Source organism: Protopterus annectens, chromosome 12.part0 (assembly GCF_019279795.1).
Source record: "Protopterus annectens isolate FY-2018-M chromosome 12.part0, PAN1.0, whole genome shotgun sequence".
In the NCBI taxonomy this organism is placed as follows: domain Eukaryota; kingdom Metazoa; phylum Chordata; order Ceratodontiformes; family Protopteridae; genus Protopterus; species Protopterus annectens.
The window spans coordinates 218,991,898-219,016,624 of NC_056746.1; the positions used below are offsets into that span (position 1 = coordinate 218,991,898).

At 38.8% G+C, this 24,727-nt stretch overlaps 1 protein-coding gene across 2 annotated transcripts in view; it reads left to right on the forward strand.

Moving 5' to 3' along the window:
- The window catches only part of LOC122816466, a 332,177-nt gene that overhangs the window by 212,846 nt on the left and 94,604 nt on the right, over window positions 1-24,727 (forward strand). For both annotated transcript variants that reach the window (XM_044089279.1, XM_044089278.1), the window contains one exon: window positions 22,936-23,141. In XM_044089279.1, the coding sequence (XP_043945214.1) occupies window positions 22,936-23,141 (206 nt within the window). The remainder of the gene's footprint in view (window positions 1-22,935; window positions 23,142-24,727) is intronic.

A 24,727-nucleotide genomic window follows, 5' to 3' on the forward strand; every position in this document is an offset into this window, starting at 1 on the left:
TCCTTGTTCCAAGAAAAGAAAAGCAATGGAGACCTATACTGGACTTGTCTGCTCTAAACACTTTTCTCATTGTGCCAAAATTCAAAATGCTGACGTTACAGCAACTTCTTCCCATGCTGGGCAAGGGGTCTTGGCTGGTTACTCTGGACCTCAAGGAGGCATACCTGCATGTCCCAATCAGACACAGCTGCAGAAGATACCTCATATTTCTTGCAAGGTTAGAGCATTATCAATTCTCAGCATTGCCTTTTGGCTTATCTACTGCGCCCAGAGTATTCAAGAAATGCCTGGCATCAGTAATTGCACATTGCAGACTTCAGGGGATACAAATATACCCTTATCTGGACGACTGCCTTATACAAGCGGACAGCCAACAAGCCTTGATGAGAAACTTGGACTATGTCATTCACTTACTACAGGCTTTGGGATACACAGTCAACATTCAAAAATCAAGACTACTGCCATCCCAACAAATAATTTTTCTAGGAGCCAAACTGGACACAAATTCACAAATGGCTTTCCTCACAGAAGAAAAACAAGAAAAATTACCAGATTACTTCAAACGCCTAGCAAAGCACACCCAGATGACTGCAAGGAAAATCCTGCAGGCCCTGGGTTTCATGGCATCTTGCATTCTCCTGATCCCACTGGCAAGACTACACATGAGAAAACTACAATGGTACCTAAAAAGTCTATGGTCTCAACACAGCCACAACTTAGAAGCAATTATTCCATTCATTCCATGTCTACAAAAGGAATTTTTGTGGTGGGCACAAGCAAGCCAGCTAAACAAAGGCATGCCCTTCAACAAACCTCAAGCAAGCCAAACCATTACAACAGACGCCTCAGATCATGGATGGGGGGCGCACATGGAGGGCAGATGCATTCAAGGGTAATGGGCTCCCCGGGAATTGCATCTGCACATCAATCAGAAAGAGATGCTGGCAGTGAATGCAATCGAGGCCTTCGGAAAATTTCTTCAACAAGGTCATCTGCTAATAAAGACAGACAACACCACCGTTATGTGGTACATAAACAAGCAGGGAGGCACTCATTCTTACCCCCTTTGCAGACTAACAATGACTCTTTGGAAAAAGTCCCTGAAACTGAACATACAGTTGCAATCCCAGTTTGTTCCAGGCAAGGACAATATTCTGGCGGACAGTCTAAGCAGAAACATTATGGACCCCCACGAATGGATGTTGCATCCAGACATTTTTTCACAAATAACTCATGCATGGGGAAGGCCGGACATAGACCTCTTTGCCTCACACCACAATCATCATCTGAAAAAGTTCTGCTCAAGGACACACCATCCTCAAGCCTGGAGAATAGATGCTCTCTCCTTCAGTTGGAATTCTCTAACAATCTATGCATTCCCGCCTCTGCCATTAATGACCAAGGTGTTACTGAAGATCAAAGCAGAACAACCGAAAGGCATTTTGATAGCTCCAGACTGGCCAAGACAGCACTGGTACCCATTACTAAGGAGCATAACTCACACCAAACCGTGGCCCCTGCCTCTATGGCCTCTGCTTATAACTCAGCACAATTACAGGACTGTCCATCCAAACCTGCAAATATTGCAACTGACAGCTTGGAGGGTTACATGACTTCTCCCCATATTTCTCTCTCCAAAAAAGTTCAAGAGATCCTACTGGAAGCACGCAGGCCTTCCACCAGAAAAAAACTTATTTAGCCAAATGGAAGAGGTTCAACATCTGGAATGCCAACAAGGGTCAGGATGCATCAGTAATGAACATCCCACAGATTCTAGAATACTTGGCAGAAATGTTTCACAATGGCCTTTCATATTCTTCCATAAAAATACACGCTTCAGCAATTTCAGCAAAATACAACTGTGATCCACCTGTGTTCTCACATCCGTTGCTAAGACAGTTTCTAAGGGGGATAAAGAGTATCAAACCTCCAAGAAAACCACCAGTGCCTGCATGGGACCTCAGTTTCGTCTTGGAAAAATTAACTCTTCCTCCTTTTGAGCCAGCAGCATCTTCAGAATTGCAATTTCTCTCCTGGAAAACAGTTTTCCTGTTGGCAATTACTTCAGCAAGAAGAGTCTCGGAGATACGGGCCCTCATGGCAGTACCTCCATTTCTCATTTTTCATCAGGACAGAGTCTCTTTAAGAACCAATCCTTCATTCATGCCAAAAGTGATATCCAGGGTTTCTCTGAACCAAGCAATTCACCTGCCTACTTTCTTTCCCAATCCTCAAAATAAAGGAGAAAAACTTCTGCACACTTTGGACATACACAGACAATTGCACTATTACTTGGATAGAACAAAGGGCAACAGAAAGTCTGACCAACTATTTGCAGCTTACGCTCCTGGAGTACAAGGGAAGGCAATTTCCAAACAAACAATTTCAAAATGGATTGGAAACTGCATCAGATTCTGCTACTCTTTCCATGGAAAAGGTGTGCCAGCCAATATCAGGCCACACTCCACCAGAGCTACAGCCACCTCCACAGCCTTTTTAAGAGGGGTGGCTACAAAGGACATTCTAGAAGCTGCTACATGGAGCTCTGTGCATACATTTTCCAAGCATTACAACCTGCCTTTATATTCCAGATCCCGAGCAGGCTTTGCTTCTGCAGTCCTGCAGGGCATTTTAGCTACACCATCATTATCTTAGATCCTACCACCCCCAGCTTGGCTATGGTATGCAACCCATATGTCAGGACTGCAGTTGCATTCTTGAAGGGCATAGTACAGTTTTGTACCTACCATAAATGTAGATGTCCGATAGATATGCAACTGCAGTCAGGTTTTCCCTCCCTCCTACCCCTCTGTAATTATCTTTTTGGGTCCACTCCCCCTTTTTCATATTAGCTGGGGATAGTATTTATGGTGTATCTGTTTATTACTGTTGTGCATGTCTGGAATTTTATCCATTCTCTAAATTTAGCCTTCCTTGGAGGGCACCTGGCATCTGGGGCAAGAAACACTGAAGAAGATGGCGTCGGCTGATGCTTTTGTACCCCAGCCGCTCTGACGTCGGGGAGGAGGCGACATCAGCCGACGCCGGACCCAGACTTTGGAATCCGGCCGACCGAAGGGCTGCCTGAGGCAGGACAACCCATATGTCAGGACTGCAGTTGCATATCTATCGGACATCTACATTTATGGTAGGTACAAAACTGTACTTTTTACAATATCTGTCAAAATTTTTCGAAGCTTGATGTGCTGCTTCTACAATACGAGTACATCTAGCGGCTATCTCTAACTTTCATGATGGGTTGGATAATTCTCTCCTCATCTCGCTTCAGTTATGAAAAACCTTTATTAAAGGCATCTCTCACTTTAGGCCTCCACTCAGACAACCTGTAGAGCCATGGAACCTCAAGTTAGTTCTTCAGTCCTTAACTTAACCCCCTTTTGAACCTGCAGTGAAGTGACCTCAGATTTTTATCTTGGAAGTCCCTTTTCCTGGTAGCCATCACATCAGCCAGACAAATTTCAGAGCTTCAGGCATTATGCATTAAAAGGTCCTATTTAATCTTCCACAAGGACAGATTATCACACCGAACAAACCCATCTTTTCTCCCCAAAGTTATTTCAGATTTTTCCATCAGTCAGACCATTGATTTGCCAGTATTTTTCCCAAATTTTACTAATAAAGGGGAATACTGTCTACATTCTTTGGATGTACACAGACAACTGAGGTTTTATTTAAACAGAACCAAAGCAATATGTAAAACTGACCAACTTTTCATTTCCTTCTCTAGCTCTAGAATGGGAAATTCGGTCTCCAAGGTCACTTTATCAAAATAGCTAAGGGACTGCATATGCTACATCTATTCTCTTGCAAAAAAACCTATACCACAGAATGTTGAAGCCCACTCTATCAGATCTATGGCAACGTCTGTAGCGTTCCATTCGCGAGCTTTTATGGATGATATTTATGTATGATATTTGTGCAACAGCTACATGGGCTAACCCCCACACTTTTATTAATCATTATAAATTGGATGTGGTCTCCAGAGGGAGAGCTGCCTTTAGCTCAATGGTGCTCCGGAAATTTCTTCCATAAGGGCCCCCCCAAGTAACACAAGGTAGCTGGGGATTCTGTCCCATCAGTGATGAATGGAAAGAAGATTAACAACATCAGATAAAGAAGTTATGTCTTACCATAACGTTCCATCTGTGTCATTGATCTTCTTTCATTCATCACTTCCCACCCTCCTTCCCCCTCTAAAGGCTCTTGGGGGATACTTTGGGTCCAAGTGGTGAGTTAGGGCATTTGCGCAAAAATGGTCTCTGCTTTACTAATACAAGATGGGCAAACTCGAACTGAGGTAACCGGGAGAAGGGCACTATGGGTAAAAGCTTAGCTCGAGAGTTTTTTGGATGGCGCAAGCTTGGTATTAGATGGACTCAGAACTGAACCCATCAGTGATGAATGAAAGAAGATCAACAACACACATAAAACATTATGGTAAGACGTAACTTCTTTTTTTGGAATGGCTCAGCCAGAGCCCAGACCTAACTCCCAAGAGAAAATCTGTGGGGTGACCTGAAGAGGGCTGTGCACAAGAGATGCCCTCGCAATCTGACAGATTTGGAGCACTTTTGCAAGGAAGACTGGGCAAATATTGCCAAGTCAAGATGTGCCATGCTGACGGACTCCTACCCAAGAAAACTGAATGCTGTAATTAAATCAAAAGTTGCTTCAACAAATATTTGTTTAAGGGTGTGCACACCTATGCAACCAGCTTGTTGCATGTTTTTTATTTTTTATATTTTTTCCCCCTAACAGATTTGTCACACACACACATGCATTTAAGCAGTCAGGCAACTATAACAAAGTTATTATCATAGAGATGGATTACAGTTCTTGCTTGGCTGGCCTTGAGAACAAATCTCAAGTGGCCACTGTGAATCAGAACTGAAGTTAAGAGATTAATTTGCAGCTCTATCCACTCTTGTTTATAGTGTATGGTGGTACATATAAAAAACTGCAGCTTCCAAATGTTTTGTTGATTTACAACCAGCTGTGCAACCATCCCTGAGAGTGTGCTGCACAGTAAAATTTTAATTGGGATTACCGTGTCTAAATTACATTTAACATGTGCTATAAAACTCTACTGCAGCCTGTTGCTCTGGAGGATGGCAAATCAGCATCCAACACTGGGGACATCTACACCAATAACAGTGAGTTTGGCATGCCCCACAGCTGATATCACTGGATCGGTCTTCAGCTGTTTAACATTCTAGCCATTCAACAATCAGACAAGTGTCCTGCTCCCACTAGTGTGATGCTTGGACAGAGACTTTGCCATTTATGGTAGTAAGCATGTGTCTTCTGGAAGCCATCGTATGTGCAGCAGGTAAGCCGCTGACAGAGGAGTTACAACAGTCAGCATGATCTGCAGATTGGCTCCCTCCCTAGTGCATGACTCTCGCCTCTAAAGAGAATGAGTGGGTTAACTTGTCTTATTGGTCAGGGAACGAATCCAAGTGTGCTATCACACTAATAGAGAATGAAAGGGCCAGTTAGATGCAAGAAGGAGCCACCGGGCCTTTCCCAACCACTGTACCACATTAGGGCTTTTTTGCACTTGAGGTCTAAAGTACATAACATTTAAAAAAAAAAAAAAAAAAAAAAAAAAGGACAAAGTATTGGTGCTGATACTAGTAACCACTTATCACAGAGACTTTATACATAGCACTTCTTTTTCACGCAACAAGAAGCTGTCATTCTCCATTGTTACTGTAGTAGCAAAGTATGGCTTACTGAAATTTTGCTGACTCTCTCAGCAAGACATTAAGGTTGCTATATAGCACATGCAGAATAAATGTGTGCTTTCCTTTTTCCTGGATGTTAACTGGAGTCAAAATGCCACTTTATTTGGTTTTATCTTGTTCATAGGGACTTCAGCTTTTAAAAGTCTGAGATAACAATGACTGACTGCTCTTACAATAAAAACTAAAAGGGAAAATAAAAGATATGAAAAACAGCTAAAGCTATAAGCAATAGTGTTTATCTTCCCAGAACTGAAGCAGTCAGCCCACTCTTACCACGTTGGCCACCACAAGTTCTAGATGACTAACACAGATGGCCAAAACTGGCTGTTAGTTCTAAGTATGAAAAGTGATTAAAACAATGGTAAAAGTATGGTGGTGAAAGCAAAAGAGTTGAATAGAATTAATGTTAAAGAAAATAGAAGTAAACTGATATGTGAACCGTGTAATAAGAATGTGTTGTAGGGCATTGTAACTGCTGAGGTTGGGATGGCAGTGCAGTGACTAATTTGGTACAAGTATTGCCAACCCTCAGCAGACAAAAAAATGCACCATGCATTAGGACTATGTTAATATAGTATGTGATGTGCATGTGTAAAAAAGTTTGGTCTTGCAAAAAAAAGTGATTAAAGCACAGCAGGTAAATGCAGCAGTACCAGTTAATCCATTTAACACCACAGAAATAAATTAAAAAATGCAAACTGTAAACACAGTACAATTAATAGCTGTAACTTTAAATTCAGAGAAAAACAGAAAAAAATGCAGAAAAATCACAGAGCCCACTCAAAATTGCCCACTTTCAGGATGGCTGCAAACTGAGTAACAGCTTAATTTAATCTCCCCAGTGTGAAAACAGAAACTCAGAAGAGAGAACAAGTGAACTCATTTTTGGGAGTTAGTAAGTGCACTGCCTGGATGCCAGCAAAAAATAAATTCAGAGACCCTGAAAGAAAATCAACCACAAAAGGTGAGGAAAAACACTTGACTGGGAAGAATTCTGCAGCTGTTCAGCAAAAAGCAGTGCAAGCTCCAGCTTTGGTGCAAGAAATGACTTCCAGTAACCTATAGGAAAAAATAAGTCAAATGTTCTCAGAGCTGATTAAAATAAACACTGATGGAGTATATCAACTCAAATAACAAAAGGCTGGATAAAATCGGAGTAGCTTTAAACATATATTCAGATGAGGTGGACAAACTGCAAAAATCGGAGATCGAATTGAAGAAAAGGCTGACTGAATATGAGACTGCTCAAGAAAAGACGTTTCAAAAAGTAATAGCATTGTTTAGAGGACAGAGCATACAGGGAAAACCTGAGATTTTCTACTGTACTACAGAAGCTGGAAGGAACAGACTGTATTAATTTAATGAAAGCACAGATAAGCAACTGGGTTCTACAGCAGGAGTTGTTAATTGAAAAGGCACATCATGTGTATGCTCCAAACTTGGCCGTGAGAAAGCAACATAGACCTTTAATAATAAAGATGCAATCCTACCAGCAGACTGAGTTGATTCTGACAGCTATGCTAGAAGGGCAAAGTACTAAACGTAGGAGACTGTAGAATGTTTGTGGGAAATGATTACTCACTGTACAGCAGGCAGAAGAGTAGTAACTTTATTCTACTAGTCAGAGAATGTCAAGAAGCAGGTGTGAGATTCAAACTGCTGTACCCAGCTATCTTCAGAATATTCTTTCCTGGAGGGCAAAATCATTTTTGATATAGAACATGCTAAGGAGGCAATACAAAAGTTTGTCCAACAAAAAGTGAGCTGTGAAACCGAAGGAGATTCTGCTTCTTGTTCTTCTGGTAATAAAGACCACAGAGAGACTGTGCCAGTGAAACGTTTTCCAGTGTTTTAACAGAAAATGTTTGGGAGATGGAAACAAATCACATTTGACTAGAAGAACTGATAGTACATTGTAAAGGAAACAGAGACTGGATTTGGAAATGGAAATAGAAAAAAACAGCAATTCAGAAATTGTCAAATAAATGTGGGATTATAAAGCATTAATTATGTTTGTGAAACATGACAGAACAAGAAAACCTGGAAATATTGGACTTTTTTTACTTTGTTAAACTTATAGGGGATTCTAAAGCATATGCCCTACTTCATGTCATTTAATGTATCGAGAAACACTTGGGAGAGAAGAAGAGGAAGGAAAGAGTCAAGTGTAAGTTAAACAAATTTATGTTCGTAACAGTAATATTTGTATAGTGCATTATATCTGCATGCTGTGCAGTAAAGTTTTCTCAGTTATTTTCAAATGTAATAGGGATACTAAAGTAAATGGATGTCCCTGTTTTTTTCCCTTCTTTTTTCTTTCTCTTTGTTCAGTTTTAAGAAAGCATTGTAACAAAAAAGGCAGAAAAGTCTGTTTAAAAAGTATACTACAAGAAAAAGAAAATGTGCTTTTTCTCATTCTTGCATAGGGGAGTGACTGGATTAATGCTCTTGGCTTTATCTAGTAACATGTTTTAAGAGAAAGCCAAATAAATAAATAAAAGAATATTGAACATAAAGCTGTCCTTTAGCAAATAAATATTTGTAGAAGCAGTTCTGTATCTGGATCCCATGTCACCATGGAGGCAATCTGATAAAGAGCAATAAAACAGAATATGTCTTTCTTGTAATGGCTTTCTTTCAATGGCTAGGAGGTAATGTTTTCTGTAAGCATTCAATTTTCTCATTCTGTTCCTATTAGGAAGGTAAAACTTTAGTGTTTGAAGACGTACATAGTACTTAATGTTAAGTTAATAGGTTTTTGGGGTATATTGAGGGTGCATTTGTTTCGTTTTCTTTTGTTTGAGGGCTTTCAATAAAACAAAATGTTTTATAAGATGTGACATAAGCTCAAATGGATATGGAGATGGAAATGGATATGACAAGAAACAACTGTATAACAGGTCAACCTGCAAAACAATGTGTGCATGTAACACAAAAGCTGAAAGTAGATACTTAAATAAGCTGTTACAAGTAAAAGGCGGGAGTAATAACTCTTTAAATGTTAATGGTCTCACAAATATATACAAAAAAAAAAGAAAGAGCAGTGAACTGTATTTAAAAATGTAGAGTGCAAATGGGTATGCTGCAGGAGACACATTTGGGAAGAACTGAACATGTAAATTTGATAAAGAAAGGTTTTCAGGACGGTTATTCAGCAGAAAACCTGGGACAAAGGAAAAGACGAGTACTCAGAGATGATTAAAATAAAACACAATAAAACACAAGATGAGCAAGAGGAGCTCCAATAGTCATAAAAGAGGATAAAAAAGATGATGATAATAATGGTAGATATAGTACTTAGAGGCTACTGGCACGGGAGGAGGATTAAAGTGGCATATATTTATATTCCACCTAAAGGAGCTTAAGGAAATTCTGGGAGAAATAATCAGTTTTCGGCAGATAATAATGCCACAGCACAAAATGTTTTTGCACAATGAGTCAAGCAACAGAAAGTAGAAAGGGTTGTCACCAAGCTTATAGAACCTATAACATGGAAGATAACCAGTGATCCTGTAGCGGTACTAGAAATATTTCGGAAATTTTATGAAATCTGTATAAAACATTGAAATATGGAGATCAAGAAAAGGTACAGATGGAAATATTTATGGAAGAATTAAATATGCCAAAGTTAGAGGCAGATTAGGCCCAATTACTGATGGGATTGGAGGAAAGAGATAAAAATAGTGATATGTAACCAATCAACAGGAAAGTCCCCAGGTGTAGATGGTATTCCTATAGAAGTTTGGAAGCTAGGAGGGAAAACTGCTAAAGATCTGCAAGGTGGTATTTAACAGTATTTTAAGAGGAGGAGAAGCACCAACATCCTGGAAGAAAGCTGTGGCTGTAATACCTACAGAGGGTGAAGACCCATCAGATCCAGCTTCATACAGGCTCATTTCAATCCCAAACCATGGTTATAAAGTGTTTATAATGGTTAAAAGAATGGCAAAGATGATGCCAAAATTGATAGACATGGACCATTGTGGTTTTGTGGAGAGGAGGAAAACACTTGACAACATTAACAGAACATTGATGAGCCAGTGGAAGCTGAAGGTAAGAAAATATCACTGTTGTTGGTGGGTCTTGATGCAGAGAAAGCATTTGACAGAGTAAGCTGAGAGTTTATGAGCAGGGCAATGGAAGGATTTGCATTTCCTGATAAAATTATAAGGTTGATTAGAATGATATATGAGGGATCGGAGATGAAAATTGAAGTGGGTGTTTCCTCTGTGATAATTTCTGTTTGAGCAGATTAACCAGGCAAGGGGTGTCCTCTTTCCCTGTGTTGTTTGCACTATATTTAGAACCATTGGCAAAGAAACTAAAAGTCTCAGAAATTCAAGAATATAATTGGTAGTGATGTCAAGAAAAGCTGGCTGTATTTGCAGATAAAGCCAGAAAAGTATATTTTATTGTTCTAGAACATTTTGAGGAGATTTCGAATCTTTTTGGGGTACAGCAAAGGTAATAGATGTAAGTTATGTACACACACACAAATTAGTCCAGCAATATCCATATGTATGGGGATATGAATTACTTAGGAGTATAGATTAAAGAAGATTCTAGTGTGGCAGTTAAGGATATATGGGGGAAGACTAAACAAAAGATAATACAAAAACTGAGAATTTGGAAGCCGTATTATATGGGTATGGATAGCAAGACACAAGCAGATAAAATGTTTTTAGTCCCTTTAGTTTTATACACAGATCAGGCATATTTTTATCAGCCAATGCAGAAGTTGTGGATAGCTGAAGGATTTATTCTGGGAGGGGAAGATAGCAAAAGTCAATTGGGATAAGCTGATTTTTCCAATTGAACACGGCAGTTTGGAATTACCTGATTTGAAGGGGTATTTCATATCTATAGAGGATATAAAAAGTGTACATACCCCTGTTAAAATGTCAGTTTTTTGTGATATAAAAAATGAGACCACAATAAATCATTTCAAAACTTTTCTCACCTTTAATGTGACCTGTAACCTGTACAATTCAATTGAAAAACAAATCTGTTAGAGGGAAAAATGTAAAAAATAAAAAAGTACAATAAGCTGGTTGCATAAGTGTGCACACCCTTAAACTAATACTTTGTTGAAGCATCTTTTGATTTAATTACAACATTCAGTCTTCTTGGGTAGGAGTCTATCAGCATGGCACATCTTGACTTGGCAATATTTGCCCAGTCTATCTTGCAAAAGTACTCCAAATTGCGAGGGCATCTCTTTTGTGCACAGCCCTCTTCAGGTCACCCCACAGATTTTCTATTGGATTCTTTTATTTATTGCCTGCTAGCTGTCTCATCCTAAAATATTTTAACACAGCAGACTGTGTATATGATGAGACTGATCAACCTTCTGGGCATTATCATCAGTATTCCCAGGTCGTGTTTCTCCCCTTTCCAATGAATAAACTTCCTGGCCGAATACCAGTACCTGCAAAGCCCTTTTGCCCCAGAAGAAAGATAGACTGTTATAAGCAGTGTTGCTCCCAACTCTTTTTAGCCAAAAGTGTATTAGTGAAGTTTTTGCTCAGAATTTTGGAATACATGGCTGCAGCCAGTGTTATGGTATTTCCTGTATGGCCTCATAGGAAACCAGTGCATTGGGAGAAATATGAACAGCCATTTTCTCACAGAATTATTTTAATACACTGGCCTCTGGACTGCTGTATATTTTCTCCATTTCCTCTTATAATAAAATTCTCTCTGAAACCAAAACTTTTCAATGCCAAAGTTATTCTGTAGGCCATCCGATTTGTTTATCTGTGTACCAACAATTTCTTGCAGACACTTCCCTTTAACTTTCCCCTGTTGGAGGTTTCCTGACCCGTCTAACCAAGGGAATACATACACATCTCCATGCACCCTAGCTAACAGTGTTCCTCCATTTAAAGTAGTAGATCAGTTGCTTTTTTTTCCTGAGAGGATGTTTTCCATCTTTTTTCTTAGATGCCATCTACAAAAAATACAAAAAAAAAAAAATGAAAATTCTGTCCTCAGTCACTGCCCACAGTTTTTTGCCTATTTTTTTCACCCCCAGTAGCAGACATCTTCAGTTATCTTTTGGTAAAATTTGATACAGAACTTGATATTTTTTCCTATTAAAGTCTTTTACTTCTAGTCTAGTTTGCACACGTCTAGGAAGCCTTTCTGAAGGGTGTTCTTTTACTCCATTTTGCAGTCAAGCATTTACTTCATGTTAAAGAAACTTACTGTCCTCATCCAACTCATCTTTCTGGTGGCATTAACCTCTACATGAAGAATCGCTGGGAACCATGAACTTTCTTACAATCAACTATATGTACGCTTTGATAAGAAAGGAGTTGTATTGTGTACCCCCACTCATCTTTTATGCAGTTTTACGTCAGAAAGTAATATGACCCAGTCATTTTTCTCATAATACTCCAATCAAGATGCATAATTTCCCCCCAACACCTTTATTGAATTATCACTTGTGACAGGCAAACTTACATTCATACAAAAGCAATCAAACTATATTAATATAACAAACATTATTCTTCACTTATATTGCTATATGTCATATAACCTAAGCAATATTACATAAATTATTCAATTCCTGCCTTTTTTTTAAAACAAGATACATCTTTATAAAACCATCACTTACTCCATAGGCAATCATTTTTATAAATGAAACAAACCACAATGACACAATTCTAATTGCAAGCCTTTTACATCACAAACCATACTGATACACACGCAGTTGCAAACATTATACATCACTTAAAATCTACCCAATTTTTCTCACTCAAACATTACATAGCTCACCAAGTCCTGCCGCCATTTAAACTTCATTCTTCCCTTGTATGTATTGTTCCCACTGTTCCCATTTTTTTCTTGTGTAGTTTGCTCCTACCCCTTTCTAAAGATCTTAATTCCAGGTGTTTTACTTCTGTTACTACATTCACTACTTCTAGTATATTTCATTTAGATTTTGATTTCCATTTTCTAGTAATTGCTTTTTTGGCATCCATCATTATTAGACACAGCAAGGCCTTACCATGTCTAGGCAATTCCGATTCTGTATCATAGTTCAGAAAAATCATCTCCCTCGTCAGACCAGTCTACCCACCCAGCATCTCTGACAGTGCATCCCGCAGGGAATCCTTAAAGTCTGCCAACTCCCTGAAAATATGTTCCCAGTTTTCTCTTTCTTCCCCTTCACACCTCCAGCATGTGCTGTTTGCCTGAGGAAAAATTTTGAGCCTACTTGGGGTATAAAAATATCTATGTAAACATTTCCAGGCAAAAATCCTAAATCATCTAGATTTTGTTGCATATTTGGGAGACATAAATATAGCCTCCCATTGTTTTTTTATTTATTTATTTTGTGAATTGCTTATCCAATCTCTCTTCCCAATCCTTTCTAACGTCCTCTGATTGGTTCTTATAGTTATCATGCAGTGTTTTACATGCTCTACTAATTGTTCCTTTTTTAATGGCAGCTTCTGTTATAGAGTCGATTAAAAACTCTACCAATGCTGGTCTTTTGTTTAGAACCCTCCCCCATTCCTTTCTCTTTGCCTATACTCTGATATCAATCGCTGATGGGGAAGGCAATCTCTAACCTGCAGTCCAAACAAATTCTTGGCATCTTCTCATTCTGTCATCTCTCCCTCTAGTTATTTGCTCCCAATACCTTGGTTCCTTTCCCACTTTTCTCCAATACATTCCAGCCCCTTCTTGCCTATTGCCTGTATCCCTAGGAGCATCATTGTATAGATCAGAATAAACAGTTTGGGTATGTTGCAGACAGAGCCAGTGCTGGTGATGTAGAAGGATAAAGGTTTGATTATAGCTCAGGTGACTCACATTTTATTAGCGGCATGGGCACTGGTGGGGAGCATGGGCATGCCCTTCCTGAAAGGGAAATGGTGCAGAGCAGGACACACACATTCACAATCCCCCAGATTAGGGACAGCCTTGCAGTGGGAGGCCTAGGGCGATCTTTTGGTTCACCAAGCCAGGCAGCCCATATTAGTGAGTGCACAGGCATATGCACTTGTGGAGGAGAGGGCATTGCGAGTCCCCACATTAATGCAGGTAGCCATCCCCTGTCTTGCCCCTCATTGCTAGGATGCTGATAAGAGTACCAACTCTCCAGAGTCTGCTTGAATGACAGCCCTTCTTGGGTGGTTCTCACCCTAGTAGATCTGTGTATTTCCCACTACTAGATAAGAATGGACTTGAGTCTGATAGGAACAGGCTTGGTTGTCAATGGGCAGATGGGAAAAGCACCTAGAAAAAAAAAGTTACTTTGTAAACAGAAACAAGTCCACGCACTGGAACATCTGTTTGTTTCTTTAGTTAGAGGTCATAAAATCAAGAATATTGCCAAATATTGCTGAAGTGCCTTTCCAGATATTTATTTTTATTTTTCATTTATTTCTTTATGTATTTAATGACAAATATGACAAGACTGTTCAGAGTACTCCGAAAGCATATTGCAGAATAACTGTTGTGACATCTGCTACTTTTTGAAATGCTTCTCCAGATGATATTTGTGGATTAACTACTTGTACTTCCCTGAACATCCTTGCAAAGCATTGCAAACTGGGTGTGACTTCCGGGTCTGGGTCTTCAGCTGAGGATATCAGTGATCGAGAACATGTTCTCTTAGGCCAGCCATCCAGGAGGTTTGAGTTGCGACTCCCTAGCAGTTCTTGAAGTTAGAACTATGTAATATCAGATACAAAAGTAAAACAGTGTGGAAGTTTTTTAATTCCTGTAAGTGTAGTTAGTCTCTGTATATTAAAAAGCAGAAAGAAATCAGAAAATGGTAGTAGAAGTAGCAAACTTAAAAACATCCTAAATCAAAAAATAAAAATTTATTTTGAAATCTTATTAATATTATACAGAATTATTAACTCTAGTAGGTGCGGTGGTGGTGCTGCGGTAGCGTTGTCGCCTCACAGTAAGACGTTGTCCGGTTCAGTTCTCAGCTAGAACGTCTTCTGCATAGAGATGGGCGTACCTTCGTTGAAGGTTGTGCGTCAGGCCTGGCAAGCCGGTACGTAAAAATCAACTGCCAATCATTAGCAGATCGGAGTTCCGCTGTGGCGACCCCTAACCGGGAAAGCCGAAAGACCCAAACAAAATGTAATTCTAGTAGGTATTCAAAAGGCATCCAAGCAGGGGCGACAGTCTGTTTCTAGTCAAAAATCTTTTATTAAGCACACAGACAAGTGATCCAAGCAAAACAAAAAATAAACAGAATGATAGTTTCATCCCAAACTTTCGGACTAATATACCTGATATCAGGTATGGGAGTGGTTGATTTTGTTGTAAAACAGTGTATTGGTATACATGTTAACAAATACAAATCCCTTCCCCCACCCTTATCAGTGTGAGTTAGTACTGCCCTACTTACTAAATGTCCTAATAATTTAAACCTTAAGCACTTTAAATAAAATTAATAATGATTTGGTACTTCTTATTAAACAGATTGTTATTAAACAAAGTCTGTGAATTTATCAAAGACATTATAATATCTGGTTGGAAATATTTAAACATTAGACCATTTGGCAGTCAAGAAAAATTATATTTTGGCATCCAGAAAAAAATACATTGTCCAAAACATAATCTATTTCCATAAGTTATTGTTAACAAAGATCGCTTTTGTCCCACTACACTTATTCAGGTCTATGTACAAGAACTCTAAAAATATATATGTACCAAAAATCTCAATAAAACTAACCAATATGCATAGTAAAAAACAGTAAACCAAAATTAAAATGAGAATGCAATTTTATATGTACATTTAATGAGTAAGTTAAACCAGAAAAGTATATCAACTTAGTGCTAGCCAGTGTGGGACAGGAAAAAATAGTTTCCTTATAAAAGTAGTGAACAGTCCATATGACATAACACTAAAATCAATACTTAATAAATTAATAACCCAACATAAATTAAGTAAAAAAAACTATTAATAACTAAAAAAGTGTGACAGTTCAAAGAATAATTAGCTAGTATTGATATTAAAAATCATTTGCAATAAAGTAGAAAAAAGTACTTTGTATTTAAGCTAAAAGTGGTGTGATGACAGAAACTTATTTTACACTACTATTAAATATTATACCATGACCCCCCCCAAAACATGCACGCTGATTGGCCAGCATGCACGTTGTAAATCGAGTTATACTAATGGAAAAAGGTCCGGTCGCCCGGACTTTTTTCCATTAGTATAACTCGTTTTTTTTAAAACACTGTCTCGCTATGTTAAATGGGTTTAACATAGCGAGACAGCTTTAAAATAAGCAACGGAGATCTCCGTTGCTTATTTTAAAGCTGTCTCGCTATGTTAAACCCATTTAACATAGCGAGACAGTGTTTTAAAAAAAAGCAACGGAGAAAGCAAGATCTCCGTTGCTTTTTTTTAGTGTTTCGCTATGTTAAATGAGTTTAACATAGCAAGACAGTTTTAAAATAAGCAACGTCATTTAACATAGCGAGACACTAAAAAAAAGCAACGGAGATCTTGCTTTCTCCGTTGTTTTTCACAACTCTGATGTACTGCGAGGCGCGCCAGTACATCAGAACTACCGGATGCCAGACATCTGTGGAAGGGCAGTAAACAGGCATTATACTATGCCATTATTTAAGAAAAGTAATAGTTTCTTTTCTTAAATAATGTCATGGTATAATAGCAATATGCCACGCCTGGGTGTGGGTAATGCTAAATTTACCCACGGTTGGCTTTGTTTGGTCCCTCGGGCTTACCTCGACCAAACCACGCCAACCGTGGGTAAATTTAGCATTACCCACACCCAGGCGTGGGTTATTGCTATAATATTTACCATGGTATTAAAAACAACTAGAAAGAAATGATGATAGTAGATAAATAAGGATAGTGGAAAATTAAAATAAAATTGGTCCTGTAAACAATGTGGCAATTTTCTAAGTTCCAGTGACTTTTAAGTGAACAGTAATAATTTAATACTTTAGTCCAGGCTTTCTGGAAGAGTTCAGCTTTAACTGCCATATGAGTTCACATTTTTCCAGTACATTCAGGATATCACCTTCAAGATCACCCATGTCTGTGCGAGCCAGTGTCTGGAACTTAAAACGTGCATCTTCTATGCAGAGAAAGGTGTTTGGCTAGTACATTGTTTTTACAACTAGAGCGGATTTCTGCCAGATGACATGAAATCCTATGCTTAAGTTTATTTATAGTCTTGCCCACGTGAAAAGCATCAGATTCGTTGCACTGTGCCTGTAAATTACTTTTGTAGTGCTACAGTTAGCCCCTCTTGACCTTCCTGTAAACAGAGGATGGGGCTTCACCTAAGATGTTAATCAGATAAGGGTTTTCTGTGACAATGGCCCAGTTTTCTTTAATAACACTTTTGATAACTGTGATAATCCAGAGTGTATGTCAAGATGCAGGTGTTTTTGCATTTGTTATTCTCCATGGAATTTCTTAATATTCTCCTAACAGGGAGGTTGAGAGAAGGTGCTTCCATCCTTTTTAGTTCTGTAATGGGTTCCAGGATGTTTTTTTAACATCTGAATTTCATAGCCTCTCACAAGGAAATTATTTTCTAAATTGTTCAAGTTTCTCAGAAAGGGTTCCTTCTCTGTGATAATTCTCTCTGATCTATAGCCCTAGGACTTCACGTGGTATTTCTAGATAATCTATATCCCTGGGAGTTCACTACATTATACTTGTTTGCAGGATGCAGACTTTTACTGTGGAGTAGTAAATTAATTGTTGTTGGTTTCTGAACAAATCAGTGGTGAGTCTGTTATTGCTGATGTCCTTGGAAATCTGTGTATCTAAGAAAGTGATTGAAGTAGAGCTGTGGGAAAAGGTAAATTTCAGGAAGATGCGATTTTCCAAAATGGTGGTCGACTAGTGAACAGCCTATGCACAGAGCTCCTCACCTCAACTACTTTTTCTAAGATACTACACACTTCGAAAAGAGCTACTTTACCTTCATTTCTTCGGTATTTGCATCACCTTCGCAGTGGGAAATAACTCATAATAGACTTTCATCATCTCGGGCTCTTCCACAGTGTTATTTCCACAAGTAACTCAGGGAGGCCTGCTCCTACTTGAAACACCTCTAACTCCACATGGCTAAACAGACAAAAACAACAAATGACTCTTTTACAATGGAAACGCAAACAATTAAAGCCAAAGCCTCAGCAATTTTTCACCTGAAAAAGAAGTCCTTTCAAAAGGCAGAGAACAAATAAACAAAATGGAGCCTATCAAAAGTGATACAATTAGTAAAGAAGACTCTAGCTTCCACATGGATGAGTTGAAGCAGGCCCTCCAGCCCATACAATCTGCCATACAAAGCTTCTCGGAACAACTTTCAACTATAGGTAAATCCATCAATCAAATTGTGGACAGAGTGGACACACTTGAGCAAAAAGTACAATCCAATGAATTCCAACTACAATCCGTATCAGATGATAAACAGCCTCTTTATTAGACCTACAGGCAAAACTTACAGATCTAGAAGCTAGAAGCAGACGTAATAATATTTTAATAAGAGGTCTCCCAGAGAGCTATGACAGTCAAGGCTTACTTGCTATAACAAAACAAATATTTGAATCACTACTTCACCCAGAAGGGGAAAAAAAATATCACAATTGAGAGAGCCACCGTGCTTTATAAAAGACAAGATGCCTTAGCTCCTCGTCAAATATATACAAGACTACTGAATTTCCAGACAGCTCAACAGATTTTATATGCAGCAAAAAAAAATAAAAATTTTATGTGGAATAATCACAAATTAACTTTTACACAAGATTTACCCATCTCCATCAAGGAAAACAGACAGAAACTAGCTCCGTTTTGTTCAGACCTAATTAAAAGAAACATCAGATTTCAAATGCGTTACCCAAACACTTTGACCTTTTCCCAAAATGAAACCAAATATACTGTAACCTCCCAAAATGAAGCAAAAGAGATCTTCCTTAAAATATTTAACAAGATTCCAGACCTTGGATAAATTCACAATCTTCCAGCACAAGCGTTTCAGCAGTTTTACACCTCAAATGCTTAATTCACTCACCGGAGGCTTCAGGGACATCGCCGCTCTCTAATTCAGCGTCAACATTGCTTTTCTAACAGATTTGTGACTGTTTAAAACAGTAAATTTCAGGAAGATGCATACATACATACAAATGTTTCAAGCATGAGTATTTATGCCCTTCTAGCTTGCCAATATACCAAAACACATGTTCCCATAATAAGTGTCCAGGCTGTTCTTAAAAATATCTAAACTAGTACTTGCTTTAATGTAATTTGGTAGTCTGTTCCAAGCATCAGCTACTCTGTCAGAGAACCAATTAGTACACTTCTCATTCTTATAGAATCTTCTACATAGGCTATCTGACGATTCTCTAGTACTTTTTAATAACCCCAAACATTCCCAGAGGTAGTTGTCCCTAAATGCCTTATATACCTGAATAGGATCTCCTCTTAAATTTCTGTAAGAGACACTGTACAAGTTCAGATATTTTAGTCTTTCGTAATAACTTAGATTTTCACATCTATGGATGCCCTTAGTATATTTCTGCTGTACTCTTTCCAGTTTATTCATGCTTGTTTTCCTAAAGGGTTTCCATATGGTTATTCCATACTCAAGTTTGGGTCTAATGTAACTAACAAACAATGACTTCATTATGTTTGATTTCCTCGACTTTATAAATCTTTTTATACAACCTATAGTTCTATAACTATCATTAGCCATTTGGTTGATATGATTAGAAAAATTCATAGCTGAATTTACCCAAATACCCAGGTCCTTAAATGAGTCTACAATTTCAGTCACTGCGTGCTGTATTAAATATTCACCTTTCAGTTTATGTCTCCCAAATCTCATATGATTAGTTTTTGATGTATTTATCAACATATTATTCTCCTGTGCCCAAATGGTCAATTTAGTCAAATTATTTTGCAGACATGCCTTATCTGTAACACTTGTAATCAGTTACACCTCAGATGAAAAAGTAAGGTCTGAAAGATATAATCTAAGCAAGTAAGGGCCTAGTACAGAGCCCTGTGGGACACATTGACTGTAACCAAGGATTTCACCTGTCCAGTTGGTGTGCGATACTTATGTCCTATTTGTAAGCCATGCAGCTATGCATCTCATCAACAGTACATCAATACCTAGTTGTACTAATTTATTGATCAGTGTTTTGTGCATGACACTGTCAAATGCTGAAGTTAAATCTATATAAATCACATCACAGCATATTTTTCATTCATAGCTGTTATTATATTGTTATAGAACATCATGTTGCAGGTGGTAATAGATCTATTTTCAACATATGCATGCTGATATATGGTTTCAAGTCCCAACCTATCCAGTTCTGGCAATAACTTATCCAGTATTACCTTCTCCGGTATTTTTCCACAGCATGAAAGTAGACTTAAGGGTCTATATGATTCTGAGTTTGTCCTACTCCCCCTTTCCCTTAAAGACAGGTTTAATAAGTGCATGTCTCCAGTCTTGAGGAATCTCCCCATATTTAAATGACCTAGTGAATAATAGATGTAATGGCAGTGTAAGTTCTTGCTTAAGTGTTCTCAAATCATTGTTACTTATTCCATCTCCTCCCTGCGCTTTGTTTGGATCCAGTTTGCACAGTTCTTTTTCAATATAATCTAATTTGATTCTAGTATCTGGGGTTACCCGGATGTCACTAGGACAACTTACCACCCCTTTTGTGGAGCCAAACTGTTTTGCATACGATTTTGTAAATATATCTATAATCTGTTGTGTCTGAGAATAAATTTTAGAATCTGCACAGAGTTTATCAATTTGTGTATCTTTACTTCTTCCACATCTTATGTATCTATAAAAAGGTTTCCTCTTTTGCTCAATATCCTTATATAAATGTTCTTCAAATTTTTCTTGATCTTGTCTAACACTATGCTTAATCTGTTTGCCCAGCTCGTTTATTTCAGTTTTCAAAGTTGTAGTTCGACCTCTCTTCCATTTCTTATATTTTTTGTCTCTCACCTTAATCAGGTGTCTTGTTCTTATGGAAATATACCCCCCCGATGTTACATTCCTAGATCCTGATGTTAAACTTTTTTTTTTACTTTTTGCACTCAAAACAATTTCTCTTTCAAAACTTTCCACATTCCATCTGCAGTTTTTCCACTCTACACCTCACTCCAGCTAGTTTTATATAGCAACTTTTTTGCTTCCATATAATCTGTAATTAACCTGATGGTAGTTTGATTGAGTTAAGTGATAAAATCTACAAGCTGCAAGGTGTCACCTTCCCACACAATAAAAATATTGTCAGTATAGCACAAATAGCATGTGATATGCTGCATGTAGTCTGTGTTGTTTAGCACAAAGTCCTCCTCCTATTTTCCCAGGGCTATGTTAGCTGTGCTGGGAGCCATTGCAGCCCCCATGGTTGTACTAGTTTTTTTGTAGTGTTTGCCATTGTTGTTGTTGTTGTTGTTTGTCTTTCGGCTTTTCCCGTTAAGGGGTCGCCACAGCGGAACTCCGGTCCGCTAATGATTGGCAGTAGATTTTTACGAAACACCGAGGTGCCAGCTCGACACCCAACTTTCAACTAAGGCACGCCCATTTACGCATGTATGTCTTTTGAATGCTACCCAACCGCGGGGAGGACATGCAGACTCCACACAGAAGGCACTCCCAAGCCCAGCCAAGAATTAAACTGGAGAACCTCTTCCTATGAGGTAACAATGCTACCGCCATACCACAGTGGCATCTGTAGTGTTTGCCATTGTAAGTGAAGTAATTAAAATCCAGTACAAGATTAACAGACTTGCTTCACTTTCGCAGCTGTTTCTGTGTACCTTGATTATGTCTTAAAAGATTCCATAGCTGCTGTTATACAGTAATTGTGAGGGAGCACTGTGTACAAGGATTCCACGTTGATAGTTAATAAAATAGTCAGCTTCCACTGTAATGTTTTGTTATTTTCCTCAAAAAAAATCATCAAATCTCTTATGTATGACTTACTCTAAAAGTAAAGTACATTATATCTGTTAGCAGATAGTTCAAGCTGCAGGAACGAACCTACCCTGTGTCCTTCGGCCTTGTGTTCATATTTGTTTTTCATTTTCTGTTGATTTTTCCAGAACTGACTTGAGGCATGGGGGTGGTGCATTGTGAAACAGACGAGGTGGGACTTGATGTCTGATAAAGTTACATGTGGAATTATCCTGACACCTACAACGTAAGTCCTTGCAGATGGACCTCTACTCACAGATGTAATACCTTATAGCAGCGTCCCATAACTTTCATTTAATAAATGTGGTGCTGTGCAATGCCTTCTGTATGGGTATCTGTTATAGTGCTGCACTATTGTGTTTCTTTTCTCTTTCTCAAAATATTTCATATATAACATTTTCTTTATAATGTGTATGCAGTTTCCTGTTACTGTGTTTTGTTTATTTTACCAAGGGTCTGTGATCAGATGGATACCAAAATTAAATCTAAATGTCTTAACTCTTAGTGAGTGTCTTTCTAAGCAGACTGCAAAACTTGCTTACATTATTTTAGATAGTTAAATTTATGATTGGTACGTTTCTGTTGTAAGGAGTGTTTTGTGTTGCACAGCCATATATTAGCTATGACATGTTATAATTGCAACTACTTTTTGCTGCAAACAAGAGAAACTTACAACCTCATTCAGGTTGTCAGTAAGGAGATCATGTAATATAATGGTGTGCTGGCTTGGTGAGCTGGTGGCAGTGTTTGGACTTCCCCTACATCACCAAAACATTCTGTGGTGTGTGGGGTCATGGTGAGGTTCACTGCTACCAGGAACACATTTATACATCTGCATTCCTCACTGCTGGATGAATCTTTAATGACTTTATCATTTACTGTGCAACACCATTGTGATCTGCCTGTATCCTGAATTGAAAAGGAATGTACCTACCCTTTGTCTCCTTGTAAGATGCAGGTAATTGTTATCACACTGGAAGAATATAATAATGCAGTTAGGAGGAGAGATATGAGTGAAAGTAAATGATAATCAGATAAAGATCAATAGTGAGAAAAAAGTGTTCCCTTTCTGTTCTCACTGACTCCTGCTGACGCTATCTCAGTGGTCCGCTGGGTTGTTTTTTTGCTGATTGTCTCTTGCGGGATTGGGGTTTTCATGGAACATTCCCTAATTTCTCATTTGGTTGTTGCAGGTGAATGTGTGGCTTCCCCACCAGGTGCCCCTGTGGTTTCAGGCTGTGGCCTGTCTTCAGTCTCTGCACTAAATACCCAGCAGCAGCAGCCAAAGCAGCCAGTGCAAGTAAATAGTGAAGGAAAGGCATTCAATATGGTGCCAAAGAACACAATCTTACTTACACGGAAGAAACTTCTAGAGAAGGCAATCCTGCTGAAAAGAAGGGTAAGTGATTATCTGTTCTGCATCAAACTGAATTCAGAGCATCTCTGTAGTGTTGCAGCAAAAATGTTATGATGTTAGCTTTGCATGTTCCAGAATCCACTCCTTGTTTGAAGTTTTTTTTTTATTTTTTAATTATTGCCAAGCTCTACTGTCTCAATCTCAGCTAATCCTTCCTGTGTAGAGTGGAGTTTTATGTTTGTATGGAGAATGTAGGTGGTGCAGCTTTGGGGAGGGAGGGAAGGGGGAGAGAAATAGCTACAAACTGCTTTTTTGCTTATTTGGTAGCAAGGAGGTTAACATACAAGCACAGCTTTTCTTAACTAAGCACTGCATGATGGGATGTTCTTCGTGTTTCACAGTTGCAGTCATTACATTTGGGTTATCTGCTTGCAGTAGCCCTCAGTCGGCCTGATTATCAAAGTCTTGGGTCCTGCATCGGTTGCTGTCTTATCTTCCATGACGTCAGGTAGTCAGGGGTATAAAGCATGTAGCTGACGCCATTACCCCAGTCTTTCTTGTCGTGCAGTGCCCGAAGTAGAAGCAGTTCGCAAGTGCCGGTCAGCCAACTCCTGAAATTTTCGTTTTCGAGTTTCAGAACCGAAATCTTCATCTAAAGCTAAGTACCCTATTGGGGAAACTTTTTCTTGCTCTAAACCAATGTCAGTAAAAGTCAATAATTGTATTTCATGTGGAAAGCAAATACCACATAAAGATTTTCATTTGTACTCTATTCCTTGCCTAGGCCCTGACCACGATGTACCTCGCTGTCAGTTTTGTGCCTTATTTAAACCATGAACTATTCGTCGTCGGTACATTTTCGCTTCTAAATATTTTGGTGCTCGGTTCAATTATCCAGATATGTCTTCGGTAAGCCACCTGACTACCGACATTCCAAAAAAACACACAGATAAAGACAGAGACAGGCCACCTAGGTCCAAAGCTGCCGACGACGCTTCTCCTAAGCTAGTCGCCAGTTTGCCGGTACTCAGTGAGGTGATTTTGCAGCCCCTGATACCCGCTACTTCGGATTCACAGGCCTCTACTAAGACACATTCAGAGTCCAGTATGCCACGAGATGCTTCAACTGTGGAACCTGTGGCTGTCTCTACCTTGGATGAGTACGAAGCCGCTGTGCAGGCACAGGCTTCTGAGGGTGTATTCAGACCTACTGACATGCATATTAAACCAACGCCATCTTCTTCTTCTAGGCCTAAAACTCGAACCATGCCTAGGAATCCGACGCCCAGACTGCATGGTCAGGCCTCTATGCCTAAAAAAACAAATGATAAGAATGGCTGAAGACTTTATTACTTTAATTAGAGGAAGCCAACTTTACCCCTCTTAAGAGACCTAGGACTGAAATTGCTTATGATACTTCTGACCAGGATTCTGAAATTTCTGTCTCCTCTGATGACCAGGATTTACCCTTATCTACCTATGAGAATTCTGATGCAGAAGACACTATTTCCTCTGCTTCTCCCCCAGAGGATTTGTCTTTTGGTGAAACCTTGCATACTCTTGGGGAGCATTTTCAGTGGGAAAGCCAGGATTACTCCAATTCTAAAAAGAGGCTTAGAGATTTCTTT